Source organism: Rutilus rutilus (genome assembly GCF_951802725.1).
Source record: "Rutilus rutilus genome assembly, chromosome: 17".
Taxonomy (NCBI): domain Eukaryota; kingdom Metazoa; phylum Chordata; class Actinopteri; order Cypriniformes; family Leuciscidae; genus Rutilus; species Rutilus rutilus.
The window spans coordinates 19166213-19185342 of NC_140230.1; the positions used below are offsets into that span (position 1 = coordinate 19166213).

Consider the following 19130-nt stretch of genomic DNA (forward strand, 5'->3'; position numbering starts at 1 on the left):
ATAGCACTGTAAGTTAAGTTTTACCAGCTGTGAGCAGTCACTATAGCAGGCCTCATTAAGACATTTTACTAAAAATGTACAAATCGTATGAAAAATAAAAATCACTGAAAAGAAACACATCATGCATAACCGTATGCACCTCTTTATTCTGTAAACAGTTTTACAGCAAAAACATTTCCCACTACCATTACCATCTGAACTTCAGCAATTAAAACTTTAAAAAGGCTAAATACATTAATTATTACATTTATCTGTGTTGCACTTTTTGTTACAATTTAGTGGTCTGTGACAAACTTCTGCACGCTGCCTTTAAGTAGTTAAGTGTACTTGAGTTTTTGCATTGGACAGTTCAAAAAAAGCAAAGGGTCTGTGAAAGCTGTAAATGTGCAAGCAGTTTTGCCTGAACAGCATACAGTTTGACACAACCGCAATATGACTCAGATCAAAAACACATATTACACACCTTAAAATAACAAACCTTACTGCATTACATAAAACTAAGGATTTGCTTATATTTTTGCTGGCTATAGAAACACTTTTTAACAATTACAGATAATACAGGCATGTTATTTACTAAAGGTATCCTCCATTAAAATGTATAAATAACAGTGAAACTCTCAAACAAATCAGAAACAATGGGTCAAGAGTCCTAACCCTAATGACAAACAAAATAATTTAAAGATTTAAAAAAAGCAGAGCATAACAAAAATTATGAGCATTAATATAGTCTATCAGCACAACTCTATTTAATATCTGTACAGTGTTTAAGACAAGTATGATCTTAAAATGCAAATGGATAGTTACATGACTACTTTAAAAGATAGACAAAATAAGAGCTTTGACTAACTCTCACACTCAACACTGAACTACATTCTTCTGATGAATATTCATTCTTATGACAAATATTATATTTGTGCGAAATGTGCCAGGTCTTAAACATAAACCTGATGTGCCATAACAGTAGATCAGTCCCAAAAAACTCAGTTCCTGACATCGTTCCCTCTGTCAGCGTGTTTTCCTGGAGCTGGATTCAGGAATATATTGATAAAATGATTTGACTTTGATTGTATACTAACATATAACTACAAATATAATACAATAAATCTATTGTATCTGTATAAATCTATATTTATACAGATAAATGTATTCATCTATACATTTTTTGAAGTAGCAAGCACCTCATCATCTCTAAAAGGGTTTTCTGTCTTTCTCCACTGATGACAAGGTTTTTTAATCTAAAACAAACATCCAACAAATTTACAAGAATGCTAGATTATAAAAGTAAAATATAGTAGTAATATGTATTCTGTATCTAGTATTATAATGCTTAATATTATAATATTTGAACGGTCCAATTAATTTGTTAAACATCAGAATTTGAAGATGACATTTAAGATTTTGTGTTCGATTTTTCAAAAATTTGAATTCTTCATCAGTTTTATCAAAAGAACTTTAAACTTAAACTTTGAAAATAAGGAGATAAATAAAAGTTACACGTTTTATTAAGAAAGTTTGGTGAATCCAGCCCCAGATCTTTAGATGACTGAGCAGGCGACTCAAGAGTCTTTATTTAATGGTCAAATTATGTACATGTTCAAATAAAGGTAAAAAAAAGAAAAGAAAAGTGAGCAGAAACAGCTGTCATGTTGTGAAGAAGGACACCAGCATCACTGAGGTCTTACAGTATTGCTTTATCTATTAAAAGAAAAGGCAAAGCCTTACTGATCAAAATGAATATGCTCTTTAGAAATGAGACTCCACGCGATTAAGCAGGAAATCAGGCCTGATAGCTTTTTTTGAAACCTCCAAATCACCCTTTCACTCTTCCGCTCTGTTTCTTCTGCTCTCCCTTCCTCTCGACCTTCCTCAACTCCTCTGGAAGTGCAAATTTCTCCATTGCCTCCCTTTCAAATTCCTCCATCTCATCGTCATCATCTTCCTCGCTCTCCTCTTCCTCGCTGTCGCTCTCTTCTCCTTCCGCCAGGTCTTCTAAAATGTCCCCCACGTCATCCACGAACTCACTGAACGGAAGCTGATCGTGAGCGAACACTCCATCCGTGAAGAACTCCTTCACCAGCTTATGGAGCTCTTCTTCCCTGGAGGTCTGGTCCTGGGGATCCGGGAGCTTGTTCATGTAGGATTGGAGAAGCGTTTGGAAGTCCCGCAGGCCGACAGGAGCGAGTCCCTCGACTCGAGCACAGTCGGCCACACCGCTGCACGTGTCCCGCTGCCCGTTATAGTGCTGGATCCGCTCTCTCTGCTTGCTCCAGTAGTTCTCAGGCTCGGAGTGGTGATGGGAGGTTGTCTCGTCTGGTTTCTCCTTCCGCTGTTTCTCCTTTAGACTAGGACTCTTTTTCCCCTCATTTTGATGGTAGAATGCCTTGGTTTTTTTCTCCTCCTTTATTCCCTCTCTTTTCCACTCTTCATCTTTCGACTCTCTTTCTTTCTCCCTCCAATGCTTTTCCTTCATATCTTTTCCACCTTCCTCTTTGGGAAACTCTCTCTCTCTTTTCCGTTTTTTGTCTGTTTTATCATTGTGTTTTCCCTCACTCTTTTCCTTTCTCCACTCCTTTTCACCTTTCCATTCATCTTTCTTTTTCTCTTTCCATTCTTTATGGTCATTTCCACCACTCTGTTTATCGCTTTTCCAGTCTTTGTCCTCTTTCCGTTCCCCTTTGGGTTTCCATTCCTTTACCTCTTTCCCTTTCTTTTTCCCAGTATCCTTTTTGTCTCCCCTCCTCTCATCCTGTCCTACATGTTTGTCTTTCTTCCCCTTTTTATCTTCCTTCCATTCTTTTTTCTCCTCCCACTCTTTAAAATCTATCTTGTCTTCACTTTCTTTCCCCATTTTACCATCACCTTGTTTTTTGTCCTTCATCCACTCTTTTCTCTTCCCGGCTTTACCTTCTTCCTGGTGGCTTTTATCTTTTTTCCAGTCCTTCTGCTCCTTAGTATGTTCTCCCTCAGGGCCTCTCTTGCTCCTTTCTTTGTCATCTTCCTTTTTTACACTTTTCTTCTTTTTCCTTTCTTTGTCTCCCTTGCTTTGTTCTTTCTCCTCAGTCTTTTTGTCCCAAGTCTTCCTGTACTTCATGTCTTGTCTGTCTATGGGCGGTACATCTCTTTTGTCTCCAGCAGGGGGAACTCGAGAGGCTGCAACGGGATGAACAGGTTCTGCTCTTTCTGGAAGAGAGTTAAGATGGAGTTTATAGCAATATGTTGAATTAAATATTTCATGAGCTTTGCATTTTTAAGAAGTGCATCAAGTTAAAGAGATGCATATTATGCTACTGGATTGTAAATTGCACATGCGTTTCAGTGATGGATCGTTGCTGATGTGTGTGCATGTGTGTTTACCGCACCTGTGCTCTGTGTGAGCTGTGAAACTTTGGCTCTCAGATGCTCCAGTTCACTCTGCAGTGATGGCAGGGCCTCCAGCTCTTTCTTTGCTCTCACATTTTCTTCTTTCATTCTCTCGTTCTCTTGCTCCAGCTCCTTCTGAAGAGCAGGTAGCCTGTCTAGTTCTCCTTTTATCCTCTGGTACTCCTTCTCCAGCTCTTCTCTCCTCACACGCTCTTTCTCTCCATCCTCTGCCTGAAGCTGCGCTGCTTTCAGTTCATCTTGATGTTGCTGAGTTTACAAATAGAGCAAATGATGAACAGTGAACAGATGAAACACTTTAAAGGGGCCATACATTGGAAATCTAAAGTTTCCCTGCTCCTTTGAATTATAATAGAAAATTATGTAATACAGAAATAGCCTTATTGCATGTAACAATCATTCAAAAGTAAATTGCAACAGCGTTTGTACCCAGAGACCTTGAGGAACAGAAAAAGAGATAAACTAAATTAGAACCGTTGTTGGTTCAAGAAACCTTGAGAAACATTATAAATGGACTTCAGGATTTCTTTTGGATTTCATTTAGCGCCGATCTGCACATGTCTGTACCTGAAGTTGTGCATGTAGTAACAATATTTGCTGATCTTCCTTTGTCTGTTTGCTTAAAATATCTGGAGGCTGAAGATCAACAGGCGTGTCTCTGGAGACTTCAGGGTTCAGCCACTCCTATCACAAACAAATACATCTACAATTCAAAAGGCTATATAATACTGACTAAGATATAAATTGTAGGTCTGAAAAAAATAAAATAAAATCACACATAAAACAGAAGAGCAAATGATCTGACCTGATTTGTTGGATCCTTCAGCTCTTTAACATCCACGTCTGCTTCTGAGAGGAAAATAACATGACCAAAGCTCACATGATAATACATCATCGTAAAAAAAAGCAACACGTCAATGTGAAGAAGATGGGGAAGGTATCATGAAGCCGTAACATTCAAACAATAGGGATAGAAGGATCACACAGAAAGCATGCGGTTGCAGCACTGCATGCAATGTTCAGAATTGAATCTGTAATCTTATATATTTCGATTAGTTTTCTAAATGTATGCATCCTTCATGTCACTAATCTGATATGGCCTTTCAATCTTTCAAAGCTGTTCAGAGTAGTTGTGCATCCACTGACATAGCAGGATATTAAAATGCTGCACAAACAATTTCAAACGCAACTGCCAGGCGTTATGGTCAAAAAATGAGACTTCAAATGGAAACATAATTTAGTGCCAAGAAAAAAACTCTTAATTAGTATTAATAAGTATTATTAAAAATAAGAATATTAAGTACAGTTTTTATTTTATTTTATTTTAAATTAAGTTAAATAATACAATTACAATAAATAATGCACTTATTATTAGATGTAATGAAGCATTAAAATGTTTTATTAAATGTCTGATATAAAAAAATATATAGTCAGTTATTAAAATATTTTGTGAGGTGTTGAAAATATTTCAGGCTATAACATATTTAGAGTTACATACAGTGAAAGATACAATGAGCTTGTATCAGTGGTTCTCAACCAGGGCGCTGGAGCACACTATGGTGCTTCAAGATATCTTAAAATGATGGAAAATAAGACAAAACAATCATTAAAATAAGCTAAAAAGAAAATAATAATAATAATAATAAATGAACCATCTTTTTTTGTATTGACTTACAGGAACCAGGGTTCTCACGCTTGTAAAACCTGTCTATACACTGTACAGTACGAGGCAGCCTAAGTTTAAATATCTGATTTCTAGACATTGAAAAGTCATGTATATTTATACAATCAGTAATGGCCATTTTAATGCATAATAAGAATATATAGCTTTCTAGATTTGCTAAACTCTAAAATATTTTATCAGGTAGAAATTTGCCATTTAAAAAAAAAAAAATCTTTATCCTTAATCTGATGAGGGAGCCTTGGAGTCAAAAAGGTTGAGAACCAGTGGTTTATATATAGCGCATATTCATTATAGCACAAAAGCAGCAACCATTCAACAGCAAATTACTTTGAGCTAAATTATCTTTAAGCTCAATTCAGACACACACACACACACACAGGTTTCCATGTTTTATGGGGACTTCCCATAGACATAACGGTTTTTATACTGTACAAACTGTATATTCTATCCCCTCACACTAACCATACCCATAAGCCCATCCATTACAGAAAACCTTCTGCATTTTTACATTTTCAAAACACTTAATTTAGTATGACTTATAAGCTGCTTTCCTCATGGGGACCAAAACATTTCCCCATACGGTCAAAATTTAGTGGTATTACTATCCTGGTTGGTCCCAATAATGTAGGGAATACCAGGCGCGCACACACACACACACACACACATGCACACACACTCTCTTCCTACCATCATCCAGATCCATGAGAACACCTGTGGAACAACACACCTCAGTCTCAGACACAGGAACATATTCAAATTCACTATCTGATTTAGGCCACTGCATTGGTACATTTTGGTCACATGACCCCTTTTATGAAACCATATTCAATATCAGTTTGTCCAGGAGTCTTTGGAGAATTTGACTATAACCATCATTACGAATGTGTGGTATCATCATTTATGAATGATGACCTTCATTATCTCAAACAAACACATTTCTAAGTATGTAGTTCATGTAGACATCTCTAGTGACTGACAACTAATAACTGCAGCATCGTTTTTACTAGATGATCCAATTTATGAAAAAATAAATAAATAATGGATTCACATTCACATTTAGTTTTATGATTTTTTTTTTAACTCACTCAAATTGTTATGCTGATAATATATAATTTGCAATGATACATTTTATTTAAAATTTTAGTGCTGAATATGGTAATTAAATACGTTTCTAAAGGCCAATTCACACCGCACAGACAAACGGCAACAAACACCATCACGTTCACACTGCCCCAACCGACATACGCTGATTGATCATGTTCAGTCAGGTGAAAACAAACCCCGACCAACGCCAACAGGGGAAACACAATGATCCTTCAAAACCCAACAAACGTGTATGTTGGCGTTTGTCCATGCAGTGTGAACTGGCCTTAAGTATTATTAAAAATATTATTATTATTTGATTATCTGAACATGCTAGGTACTGCATTTATAATGAATCCAGAGAATACAACAATCTTTAGACCAAAAGTGTGAAAACAGGAGCCTCATGCTCACCTGAGAAAAAAATGGTTCCTAGTCCTAGAAGAATTACAGATGCAAGGATGCACTTGTTCAAGGAAAAGACGGTTTCCTCTTCTCTTTGAGGGGGCTGAAAGTCTTCCTCCTCATCATCCTCTGTCTCGGTCTTGTCCAAAGAGCCCAGGTGAGAGATTTTTCTCTTTCGTAAACCATCCCCCTCCTTCCTGTTTGTTTCCAACACTCCTTTAGACTCTACACAAAAACAGGGCATATGATTATATTCAGTAGATATTAAAAACATGATTTTTTCTAAACACACGGGAAAAAAAAAGCTATCTTTTTACAGCTGGTTAGTACAGCAGCCATGTCTCTGTTTTTTTTTAATAGTTTAGGGGGGTCTTTATGGATGTTTCATATGTGTGTGTAAAATAGCTAACGTTATTTGCACATGTAGGACATGAACATCCTTTTTTTGGCCCTGGAATGTGTGATTAACCATTCACTGTCCTCTGATTGTAGGGTTAGGGATGTCTGGAGAATCGAGGCTCTACTCGTGTACTGAGATAAGGCTCTATTTCTGGAACTGCATCAGTCTGGTCTGCCGCTTCAGTCACTGCACATTAGCAAGACGACTAAAACACGCCATACTGAAGCATTTCCAAACAAGATTATCATACATTTACAATACCGTTTAAAAGATTTTTTTGGAAAGAAATTAATACTTTTATTCAGCAGGGATCCATTAAATCTATCATAAGTGACAGTAAAGACATAATATTTCAAATTTCTGTTTCAAATAAATAGTTCTTTAGAACTTCCTTTCCATCAAAGGATTTTGAAAATAAAAAAGTATCATGATTTCCACGAACACAACTGTTTAATTAAGCAGCAAATCATCAATGAGGTACCACTTTACAATAATGTTTCATTAGTTACCTACTTTTATTAACATTAACTAAGATTAATAAATGCTATAGAAGGATTGTACATTTTTTGTTTATGTTCATTTAAACATCTACTAATTCATTATTAAGACCAAAAGTTGTTTTTGTTTACATTAGTTAATGCACTGTGAACAACTGTATTTTATTAACTGACATTAACAAAGATGAATAAATACTGTAACAAATGATTTGCTCATCGTTAGTTCATGGTAGTTAATACATCAACTAATGATAACAAATAAGACCTTAATGATGCAAAAAAATCTGCTTTGACATCACAGGAATAAACTACAATTTAAAATGTATTACAATAGAAAATAATCATTTTAAATTGTAATAATCTTTCACAATATTACTATTTTTACTGTATTTTTAAACAAATAAATGCAGCCTTGGGAAGTATAAAAAAACTTCTTTCAAAAACAACCTTTTGAAGGGTAGTGTACTGTATGTTGTGTTACACAAGCTGCTTAAAGCATCACAGCCAAAGTCCTACAATGATTTTGCTGGAGCCTTCCTTCAAATGACTTATAAAGACCATAAATTGAATAAACTAAAGACAAACACTGATGGACCATCTTAGACCATTTAAAAAGATTTGGGCAATAAATACAGGATGAAGTCTGTAGTGTTTTCAGGATGCAGGAACAAGCAAACATTCACTTAAACCAGAGGGAAAAAGCATAGACAATGATGCATCCGAAATGTAATCAGAGTTGAAACGCTGTATATATAAAGAACAACATTAAACAGAAATCAAGCTGTCAAGCTGCCACCAGTCATCATGCAAGTCCATCATCATTCCATATCAGACCTGCCAACTGTAGTTTAGATCCGTTTTGACCACCAACAACACTTTAAAATGTACACAAAACATAGAGACATCAAATATAAATACACTGAGGAAAAAGTATGTGGCACTACCATTTATGTTGTATAGAACTCACCTTCAGTTTTCCTCAGAGACTCTCTTTCCTGACAAACTGAAGCAGGAAGTGGACTTGATCCAGAGGTAGGACCTATGTGAGTATATGAGTCAGAGAATGAATCAACATCAGTGCCAGGAGAAACTGGGCTCTCCGAGTGACCTGTAAGGGCCTCTCGTTCCTCATGGTCAGGGGTCCAGGAGCTGACGTCCTCAACAGTGGCACTGACAGAGCTGGTGTCTTCATTGACATGTGCTGCATTCAGCTGGGCCCTACCATCATTCGTCTCTGGAGACGTTACCTGGCAAACATTTGGTAGATCAACAAAATTCTGTTACTATTTGACATTAAAGGAATAGGAAAAGCGCATGAGGAAATGACCGAAATTTCATTTTTGGGTGACCTAAAAGTCATATAGTAAAATTTGTTATGGCCATCAGGATTTGAGATCATCTGAAACATTTATTCAAGGAGGACACCTGAGTTTCCTGAGCTTGCTCTGACCCATGGGTGAGAGCTGGGTCAGACTGCAACTGTGACTCTGGCTGGTGAGCAGATGCTTCAGAGGAGCGCTTCTCCAGGTCACTGTTGGCCTCCGATGAGGGCTCAGGTGCTTTTGAAAGCTGCCCCTCGACCTTATGACCTTCAGCTACCGGACCCACATTCTCAGCTCCAGACTCCTGTACATGAAAAGTGTCTCTGTCAAACAAACCTAATCTCTGTAATTTTAGCATTGTCTTGACACAATATCCTACAACGAGAGTAATGGGGTTGTGGGTCAGTGAAATTAAAGGAATAGTTAACTTCAAAATGAAAATTCTGTCATCATTTATTGAATTTCTTCGGCAACCAAACAGTTGATGGACCCCATTGACTTCCATAGTATTTTATTTTCCTACTATTAAAGTCAATGGGGCCCATCAACTGTCTGGGTGCCGACATTCTTCAAAATATCTTCCTTTGCGTTCAGCAGAAGACAGAAATGCATACAGGTTTGAAACAAATTGAGGGTGAGTAAATGATGACTGAATTTAAATATTTAAGTGAACTATTCCTTTAAGAGTGTCCATGATAAAGATAAAAAAAAAATCTAGTTAGATAGATAGATAGATAGATAGCACTTTATTGTCCATGTACACGGAAATTTGTCTTGCAATACAAGCTCCAACAATTACAACACAACAACATAAAAAAGCTAAAAACACAAAAATAAGGTCTGAATTTTTTTCTTCCCCATGTTGGATTAATTTGATTTTCAAAAACTTTTATACAATTTTCAAGAAATGATTAAATTTAATGATTCTAAAAAAAAAAAATCCATGTGGTGTGACCAAGTAATAAATACAGTATTTTCCAAATAGGAATATGTACTGAATAATTTTCTAAATGTTTTTAAATCAAATTTTCAATGTAAAGGTATAATAGTAATAATAATAATTATTATTATTATAATTATTATTAATGTCATGAGTTATTCATTCATAATTTAATAGTAATTAAGGTCACACCACAATACATACCCATTAATATTAACTCAGAAACGAAAAACATAATCATAAGTGTATTTAAGGGTACAATATGTAAGAATTTTGTATCAAAATATCCAAAAACCACTTGCACAGTGTTATATATTTCTTTCAATTGTGTGCTTACAATATGCTAAATGTTTCCAAGAACTGGTAAATTCAGAGAAATTCACAATTTTAAATAGTGAAACTTGTCACGTCCCTTGTAACTTGTCGCCTGTCAATAACGTAATATCCACGTTATCCCTGGTTTCCGCTTGTACTGCCATAGTAACCATGGCAAGCAGACTTTGGGACAAAAAGAGAAATAAAACGAGGATCAATATCGGCGTGGCGTTTTCGAGATGCCGAGAGCTCCACGTCCGCGACTAACTTCGACTTGACAGAGCTTCATGAGACACGACTTGACCGGGATGCCGCTCTTGCATGTACAAATGTACATAAAACGAATCAATGTTATATTCTCAACATGATGAAATGTTAGAATATGATCGGTATGTTATTCTAATGTTGATCTAGCTTACTGCTAGTCTCATATTGCCAACAAACTAACACATAAAATAATATTATAACTTTCAACACACTCAAATGCAGTTTAGTGTGATAGTGTAGACCAGGGGTGCCCAACCCTGCTCCTGCCGATCGACTGTCCTGCACAGTTCATCTCCAACCCTAATCAAACACACCTGCCTTTAATTTTCAAGCGATCCTGAAGACGTTAATTGGTTGCTTCAGGTGTGTTTGATTAGGGTTGGAGATTAGGCTGGAGCAGGGTTGGGCACCCCTGGTGTAGACCAAGTGAAACAGCGCTGCGTTACCTCACTAGTTTCATTCGCCTAATAAACTGACCTGTGTGAGTAGTAATTCAGCACTTGTCGGTAGTTCGGTATAATAAAATGTCCTCATTCCTTTATATCCGCGGGACTTGTGTGTGGTGCTGATATCTGTGTCTCATTAGCAATCGTGAATAAACCAATAGATTCAACATAACGTCACTGACCCTTGTATCAAGACATGCAACAACATGATTATTTTCCAACCTCAGAGACTTCCGCCCCTGCTTCTGACACTGAAACGCACCTTTACCCCTGGGGTAAGAGGAGTCCAGCTGTTGCCACTGGCACTGTTGCTGTTTTCAGACATCGCCCCCTAGCGGCTCCGTCCAGCAACTGCAAAACACACAGTAAGTGTTCTTAAACACTTCAGAAATTCATCAGCTCTATTTCTGTGACAAATCAACAGACAATATAATAAAATGTAAGGGTTAACTGTAATATGTGTTGAGTTTCATTGCATGAGTTCAAAACAATAACATACTTAAAGGACATGTAAAGGACTTTGAACATGTATTATACTACTGTTTTGCATACATCACGAATGCTGTCTGTGCACATTAGTCACGTAATCCCAAATGGACAACGTTTATATAACAGAGATGGTGGTGAGCGAGTTCAATGAGGACGGTGACTCCATTACAGGCCTCTATGAGTGAAAAAAGTAGGAAAGGAAACAGTGAAAAGCTGAAGATGCAGTGAAAGAGTTTTCACTTCATTAGTATTATCCTTGTGTTTTCCCATTGGTTGCACCACCGGTTCCCTTGCTGGCAAATATCTTGGCACAGAACTGTGTAACTAAGGATGTCAAGAGAAACAGCGCTAAAGGCATTAATGCAAGAAGAGAATGGTGGAGTTATACTCCTGCTCAAAGCACAGACAAAACAAAGCAATGGACCTACTGTCACAACCAGGATACCAGTGAGAAAACCAAGACTGATGTGGGCTACTTTTCCAAGTGGGCCAAAGTCTAACAATCATTTACAGAAACTTATTCGAACATTTTCCATTTGTGCTAAATCTTATGAATATTCAGTAGATCTGAATTTTAAGATCTGGCAAAGACTGAGCAAGAATGGGACCCAGTTAAGCCAAAATGGTGAATCTTCAATGCAAATTTCAAAAATGAAAGAGGCCTAACCACAGTCGAACCACTTTGTGACACACTTCACTTTTTAATAAGGATCTTTTTCCTTTCACAGTAATTTGGGTCTGCTAATAATGTGACTCCCATGGGAGCTTTTTTTCTTCAATGTAGCCATGAGCCATGAGAGTTGTTGAGGATATAGAAGAATGTCTGAAATAGATGGTAACAGCTAAAAATAACACAGAAAGAAGCACAAAGTGCACCTGAACTGGTTTTATCCGAGAATTCTGTTACAAAACTGAAAATACTGATATTTAATATTTATATATATGATATATAAATAATTATAAATAGTATAATACATTATTTTTGTAAAGTATTTATTTAATATCACATTTAGGTTCACAGACAAAAGCTTAGCTTTCACAGGCTTCTTAAAATATTCATGTAATACAATTACAAAGTAATTATGAATAATAACAATTACTGATTACTTATCATTTTACAGAAGTAACAATAACTGTACTATGGCATTTTGTGGAAAATATGAGTAGGCTACCATGGTAAATGTTTGAACTGTTAGATTATCCCTGAGTTTAACCATGTTAGCCCAGATTTGAAAGGAAAAGCTTCATCAGTTCGTCTGTAAGTCTTATCTCTCCCATCACCTCATCCTAAATAAAATGCCCATACAAGGACACATTTCGACGATATGAGAACATCCGCACAACTATTACTTTCATGCGTCATGAATATTATACTGCACGCCATCGTATGTTCTCTGTGTGTTTGTATGTTACACGTATGTGTATATTTTCAGCAGAGGCAGCTGTCAAAATGGGAGTGTTCAGTTAAACCCTCAAGCAAATGTCCGAGGCGTACTTCACATACATGCACATGCCGGAAATACAGAAAAAACAACAAGCTGACGGGTTTCACAAATGTGAGTTTGGTTAAATATGAAAAATGTCAAAGTATCAAACAGAACCATACCTGGTAACTCTGAGGCACCTTTCCGTCTTTAATACAGGTTAAATATCCACCACTTTCTCGTCTCTTGTGCAAAGTTGCAAACTCCAGTGTGCAGTTTTGTCTTGGAGACGGCTTCTGTCTGTAAAGTTTTCCGCCAATCAGCGCTTGCCGTTCAGCTATGTCCCGCCCACATGCTGCATTCTCCACCAATGACAGCATACTTTATCCTCCATCCTTCAAAGCACACCTTTTTTTTGTGACTGACAAACACAGGTGACATGAAAATGAGGAGCATATTATGCTAAAACAAACGTGGAAAGGATCCGAACAACCCTTCATCCGTATGAATTAGACTTGGTGTATACGTCTGGTTACGTAAAATCATAGAGAGGTGTCCTAATACTAAAAAAAAGAACTTGTTTTTTTGACAATTTTATAAATTCAAAACCAATTTCAAGGGCTATTTGCAGAAAAATAGTGGTTTAAATCACTTGCTCCGATGAATGTATTATTTTCATAATAATAAAAACAGATCAACAACATATGTCTCTCTTAAAAAATAATTTCATGTTTTTGATGCTTTTAATTTTAATAAAGTTTATTTTTATGTAGTTGTTTTGCTATTGTTTGCTTATTTGGATTTATGTTGTTTGTCTCGAAAACATACTGATAAAAAAAAGAGACTATAATTAACAAAAAATATATAATAACATTTTATTTTTATTTTTATTTATAGGCCTGGACTTTTGAAAGAGATCTGAGCCATATCTAGGGACCCTAATATCACTGTTCATGTGCTTATATCACTTTTTTACTAATAGGAAAAACCACCCAGAATACCCCAACATCTGCTTTAACATGCTACAACTATGTCATACTGTACAAAAACGATGCCATATCAACCACTCAAAACACCCAGGCATTGTGCATGGTGACGAGTTTTACATTATAGATAGCGCAACCAACATCATCTTCAGAAACTCTAATTCATGTGGTTCAGATAACATCATATTTTGAAATAACAAATATCCTTCATTGCATTAACTCAAATTTTTAATTCCAATGAACTCAAAATATTAAGGCAACCAGGTTACTTACTTTTTTAAGTTAAACCAACAATATTATTGTACAGTGTACAGACAGATAAGTGACTCTACATTGACCTTGAGTGTAATACCTCAGTTTATTTTATTTATTCTGATAAAGCATATGATGATATGCTACTTCATTTCACCATGCATTCTTTTCACCAACACATTTCATAACCATTTATGTAAAATGTTTAGTATGTATTTTAATGAGCATATTTATGGCATACTGTATTTGTTCAACTTGTATCTGCATAATGTATTTTTGTTACATGGGGGGGACACACCAGTTTATACACAATCAGTTTTTTATATATTATTTTTATTTATTGCACAATTTAACAATACTGCTTTAAAGCGCATTACTACAGCAGCCTCTGATGCTTGTAAGGCATGTGTGTTTATGCATGTGTGAAGATATCTGGATTCAGGCCAGCACATCAACAACACAGCTGTGATGAATCATCCATTGGCTCAAAAACTCTAAAAAAAAAGAAAAAGACATAATAAATAACACTGTAAATCTGCTTTAGATATGATCTGGCAATTAATATACTAGTAACATGGTATTTATTTACTAGTATTTAGAATAACACATTCAGTAGATTTTTGGGGTTGCATGGGGCGCCCCCTAACGGTAGCATCAGTAGACTGCACACAATTAAACAAGGTCAAGGCTAAATGTTTGTGAGCCCTCGCTTTGTTTCATTAAATGTTTGAATCATCGATATAAATGAGCATTAAATATTGCTTAGCATTAATATCTTATAGTTCTTGAAACCTGACATTTAAAATACTTGCTTTTTTGTAGTCATATTGATATTAAAACAAAAGTTAAAACTATTAAAAACCCCGTTTCCGTAGTTGAAATAAAACAAATTATACATTTTTGATGAAAAACTTAAACGAAAATTAGAAATGTTGCAACGTGACAAATAACTGAAATGTTAAATTTGATTTGAAGAAGGCCTACTTAAATGACTAAAACTCAAATAAAAAGAAATTAAAGCTAAATAAAAATATACAAAAAACTTCAAACTAAATTGAAATGACTGAAAATATAAAACTGGAAGCCAATTTTAAAATATTTATAAAATTTAACTAGTAGTAGCCTATATAAATACTGAAATAACACTGATTGTAGCCTATGCTATGTTGGTACATACAATCATTTATTTTCCTAATTTGTTTTAAGTTACCTTTCTTTCTCAGTCCAAGATCTCTTTGATGCACCAGCAGCAGAGCAGGAAGTAGAGGCACTCTTTAAGAGACTGGATAGCTCCATACGCCACATTTCCTCCCAGGATGCCTTTGCCACGGCCCATCCCCATGGCTGCATCTCTCAGGTTTTTGCCCAGTGAGGAGGGCATGGCATGGGGCAGCGGGCGCTCTGGGTGCATCTCTCTCCAACGCTCCACGGCCGACTGGAGAGCGCGAGCAATACTTGAAGGGAGGGACTGGAGGAGAGCGGGCCAGGTCCTTGTTTGCCGCTGCGCGTTGTGGGTCTCCACTTTTTCACTCAACCGTAACCTCTCTTCTGAAGAAACCCTGAAGTGAACTGCGTTCTCGCTCTATGGCTCTGACAGGGATACACGGACCCAGTGCCCCCTGTAAAATGGGTTTTATTCAGCTGTGGAAAATGCCAGCTAACTGTTCACCTGCCATTACACAATGGCCTCACAACATCTCTCATCTACCTATTGTTCATCTCTAATTCCTCTACTGTTCACTGAAAGGTCCTGAATGACTGTCAAAATATTGCTCCATAGTGCACACACAAATACAGATAGTCTGTTCTCATGTTATTTATTCAGTAATAATATGATCAATGTCACAAACTATTGGTAACTTTACAATAAGGTCTTATTTGTTAACACGTAAGTGCATTAGCGAACATAAACTAACAATGAGCATTATGTTTCAAAGCATTTATTAATCTTTGTTAAAGTTAGTAAAAATCTATTCGTTCATTTCTTATTCATGTTAGTTACATTAGAAAACCTCATTTTGAAACCTTTATTATTAAGAGTGTAGTAAATGTAGAAGTTATCATTGAATAAGATTAATAAATGCTGTAGAAGTATTGTTCATTGTTAGTTCAAGTTAACTCACATACTAATTTTAACAAATGAAACCTTAATGTAAAGTGTTACTGAATAATGTCATGGCCATTACAGCAATAAGAATCTGAGATCTGACACATTTAGGGCCCGTGAACCCCTTGAGCATTAGATTTATGCACATTATTTGAAGCTGTCTGGTATATAAAAGGGATCTAGATTAGAGCCGCTCAAATAAATGTCCGTTTTATCATTTAAAAGGACTTTGTGCTAAACAAGGCAATAGGTAAAAATGAAATGCAGAAAGGTGAATGATATATATGTATTTATATATGTAATCTATCGTTTGATACAGGTGTAAACATTTATGTTTTCCCCAAAGAACAACAACATAAAACGAATTATTAAAATAATCAAAAACATGTATTTTGTTTAAAAAAAAAAAAGAAGAAGCAACAATTATATAGGCAAATAAGAAAAAGACAGCCTTTGGCTTCAAAAATAGCAAACAACCAACCACAACACAAAAGTCACCATTACCACAATAACAGGAAGGGTTTCCATGCAACAAAAGGCCGCTGTGAAATATGAAAATGAGCAAACTGTTGAGTGGTGAGTCAGAGTTGTAATAGCCAGATTATTCCAGACCATTCCAGCCCTGTGTGTATGTACGCATCCACACACACACACACACACACACACTTTGTTTAAACTCCATTACCAGAGTGACCAGATCTGTGGTGCCATCAGCACATAAAAACTGACGTCAAATGATTAAAAAAAAACATTCAATGCATAAATTTGAATTATAACAGGCTAAAAATCACTTAAGCGTGAGGGCTGGTCACATACAGCTGCAGCTGGAATCCATCTGGATTTTATAATGTGGAATGAATGTTGACCAATGACTCAAAATACACAACTTGCATCCACTAAAAAGGCTAAAAATAAAAGTTGCCCATTTCAGATTCATAAAGCATCCAGATAAAGGGCCTTTGTATATCTGACTAAGCAAATCCTTATCATTTACATAGACGTGAGTGATGAACACAATGTGATGACGTTGTCTTCAGGAGAGCTAGTCAAATCTTACACCTTTTGTTTTTTTTACCCAGTACAATCCTGCGAGTTTGCAAATTCTACATTTGACACAGATCCACACAGTAAATGACTGGTTTTAGACATAGCTATTAGCATAAGCAAAGCTTATTTACATGTCGTCTTACAGGGCATCTAATGTTGGTCTCCGAATAAGAGACAGAACAAGGTGTTTATTCACAAACGCAAGTTTAAGCAACATAACGTTATGCTAACCGAATGTATTTAACCCACAGTTCAGCACTAAACTAAGCACAGTAAAAACAGCATAGCAGAATTAACATGCGGAAGAAAATGAAGACTGCTTTCCCAAAATCTGTACTAAGCCTCACTTAACTTGTGTCATTTTTGCAGTTGATTATTTTTTCAGAAAAGAAAGTGTCATGATTACCCATAGGACCACAAAAGGCGACTGTGTTTTATCGTTGTGTCTGTGTTCGGTGAAAAAGGCACAATCAATTTCAGAGCAAACAAAGATGAAAAAAGTGGTTTCCTGTCTGTGGCTTCAACAAAAAAACTGCACTTGTGGCTGCAAAGACACGTTCAGATTTCGTTTGGAGTGCTGTTCCTCTTCCTGGATGGATTGTCCCCTTGCAATATGCATCATTAAAATGCAGAGTGAACCTTAAAAAAAAGATGCATATTTCACGATACGCATCATATCCTCACACTTTCTCTTGTGACAAGGCTCTGAACACACCGAAGCAGCTGAAACTTCCGATACAAGTGAAAACTGATAGTCAATGCGAATAGAGGAAAAGACAAAGAAAAATAGAACCTCCATTTCCCAGAATAAAACCAACCGGACGATAATGTCGTCAGCTGATCATTGCAACAAATTCCTGGTTAAAATGACATCATAATTAGGCTTTAAACTGTTTGATATCAAACCGCAGTCCCTCAGTCCTTTTCCGGCTTACTCATCCATGTTGACAGATTGCACTTCATTTTTTTTTCTCTCGTCCCTTTTCTCCCAGGCTGATATATATATGATGTTATGTGGAAAAGGAATGTTCCCTTTTCCCCACACACTAGTTCATAATACCTCATAACGAGCAGCGTAAGTTCCTCACAGAGTCTACTTAATTGCATAAGGAAAAATCCACACAGCTTCTTTGCTGCTAAAGCTTTCACATATGTTCAGGGGTGTTCCCAAAAAAGCCAAAATTCCCAATTTTCCTAGGGCATCATGTTCGGATCTGTAAAGGGTTTTGTGAGGGTGAGAATAAGAGGCATTTTGAGTGTTATCCCTTGATGGGAACACTGGAAATTCCGGTAGGAATTGCAAAGGATGTGATTCATTTGATGTGGACGGTGACATCTGTGATTGGAGAATGAGCGCTGTATTCTCTTTAAGGTTTTGCATATTCATCAAACAGTCTTGAGACCACGGCAATGCGAGGATTTTACAAACCGACCACAACAAAACGGCTCTCTGAAAATGAACGACCAATATGAAGCTTGAGTCTTTGGATTTCGCTCAATGCCATAGATGTGAATCTTTAGAGTGCTACAAAGGTTCTGCAGTTTTAGTACATTCACATCAACTCTTGACTCTAAAAATGCCTGGGCCTGTTGCCATGGTTACAGGTGCACCCCAGTCTTTTTTCAAGACACGATATTGTGTTGGGGAAGTGATGTCATATCCATTACGCTTCAGCTTCTCTTTCAGACGCCTTATCGTTTGGCTTTTTGTAATCGCTTATTTCAAGTAGAATGATTGCATTGCTTCTTAATTTCATGGCCGGTGGTTGATGCGGTACAAAATTCTGTGTTTCTGTGAAGATATGATTAGCTTACACTCCCATTTTGGAAAAAAAAAGTCTTTCTCTAAAAGAGTCTGGCAAAAAAAAAAAAAAAAAAAGGGAGAGGGAAAGGGAGGAGTTTTTTTTCTCTAAAAAGGGTGGTGGAGAAAAATCTGCCTTTTTACTCAAGCTCGGCGATCGACAGGCTGCTGCAGACACACCTCGCTTCCTGCTGAGATGATTGGCAGGCGGTTGTCCATGTGATAGCTAATCAAGTGACTGACACTCTCGAAGCGGTGGTCTTTGGTGCGCACCTACAAATTGTGAA

The 19130-nt window shown here is 36.5% G+C and overlaps 3 protein-coding genes across 7 annotated transcripts in view; all 3 read right to left on the reverse strand.

Annotated features, from left to right (window-relative positions):
• Window positions 1-122: 122 nt before the first annotated feature.
• pbxip1b (pre-B-cell leukemia homeobox interacting protein 1b) lies at window positions 123-13151 on the reverse strand. 4 transcript variants are annotated; one of them, XM_084385887.1, is made up of 11 exons: window positions 12833-12964; window positions 11000-11088; window positions 8873-9073; window positions 8556-8694; window positions 8415-8486; window positions 6560-6775; window positions 5750-5773; window positions 4184-4227; window positions 3946-4062; window positions 3360-3627; window positions 123-3180 (listed from the first exon to the last, which is right to left on the reverse strand). In XM_084385887.1, exons 2-11 carry the CDS (start codon window positions 11060-11062, stop codon window positions 1811-1813), a joined length of 2514 nt encoding a protein of 837 aa, XP_084242013.1. In that variant the 5' UTR covers window positions 11063-11088; window positions 12833-12964; the 3' UTR covers window positions 123-1810. The 4 variants fall into 4 exon arrangements, with proteins under 4 accessions (XP_084242013.1, XP_084242011.1, XP_084242014.1 ...); XM_084385885.1 differs by having other exon boundaries at window positions 8415-8694; window positions 12833-13151; XM_084385888.1 differs by lacking the exon at window positions 5750-5773 and having other exon boundaries at window positions 12833-13009.
• A 1121-nt stretch (window positions 13152-14272) lies between these two features.
• lenep (lens epithelial protein) lies at window positions 14273-15446 on the reverse strand. Its single transcript, XM_084435443.1, has 2 exons — window positions 15099-15446; window positions 14273-14382 (listed from the first exon to the last, which is right to left on the reverse strand). Exon 1 carries the CDS (start codon window positions 15297-15299, stop codon window positions 15108-15110), a length of 192 nt encoding a protein of 63 aa, XP_084291569.1. The 5' UTR covers window positions 15300-15446; the 3' UTR covers window positions 14273-14382; window positions 15099-15107.
• An 825-nt stretch (window positions 15447-16271) lies between these two features.
• shc1 (SHC (Src homology 2 domain containing) transforming protein 1) overlaps window positions 16272-19130 on the reverse strand; it is a 39662-nt gene continuing 36803 nt past the window's right edge. For both annotated transcript variants that reach the window (XM_084435442.1, XM_084435441.1), the window contains one exon: window positions 16272-19116. In XM_084435442.1, coding sequence (XP_084291568.1) covers window positions 18988-19116 — 129 coding nt within the window. In that variant the 3' untranslated portion in view covers window positions 16272-18987. The remainder of the gene's footprint in view (window positions 19117-19130) is intronic.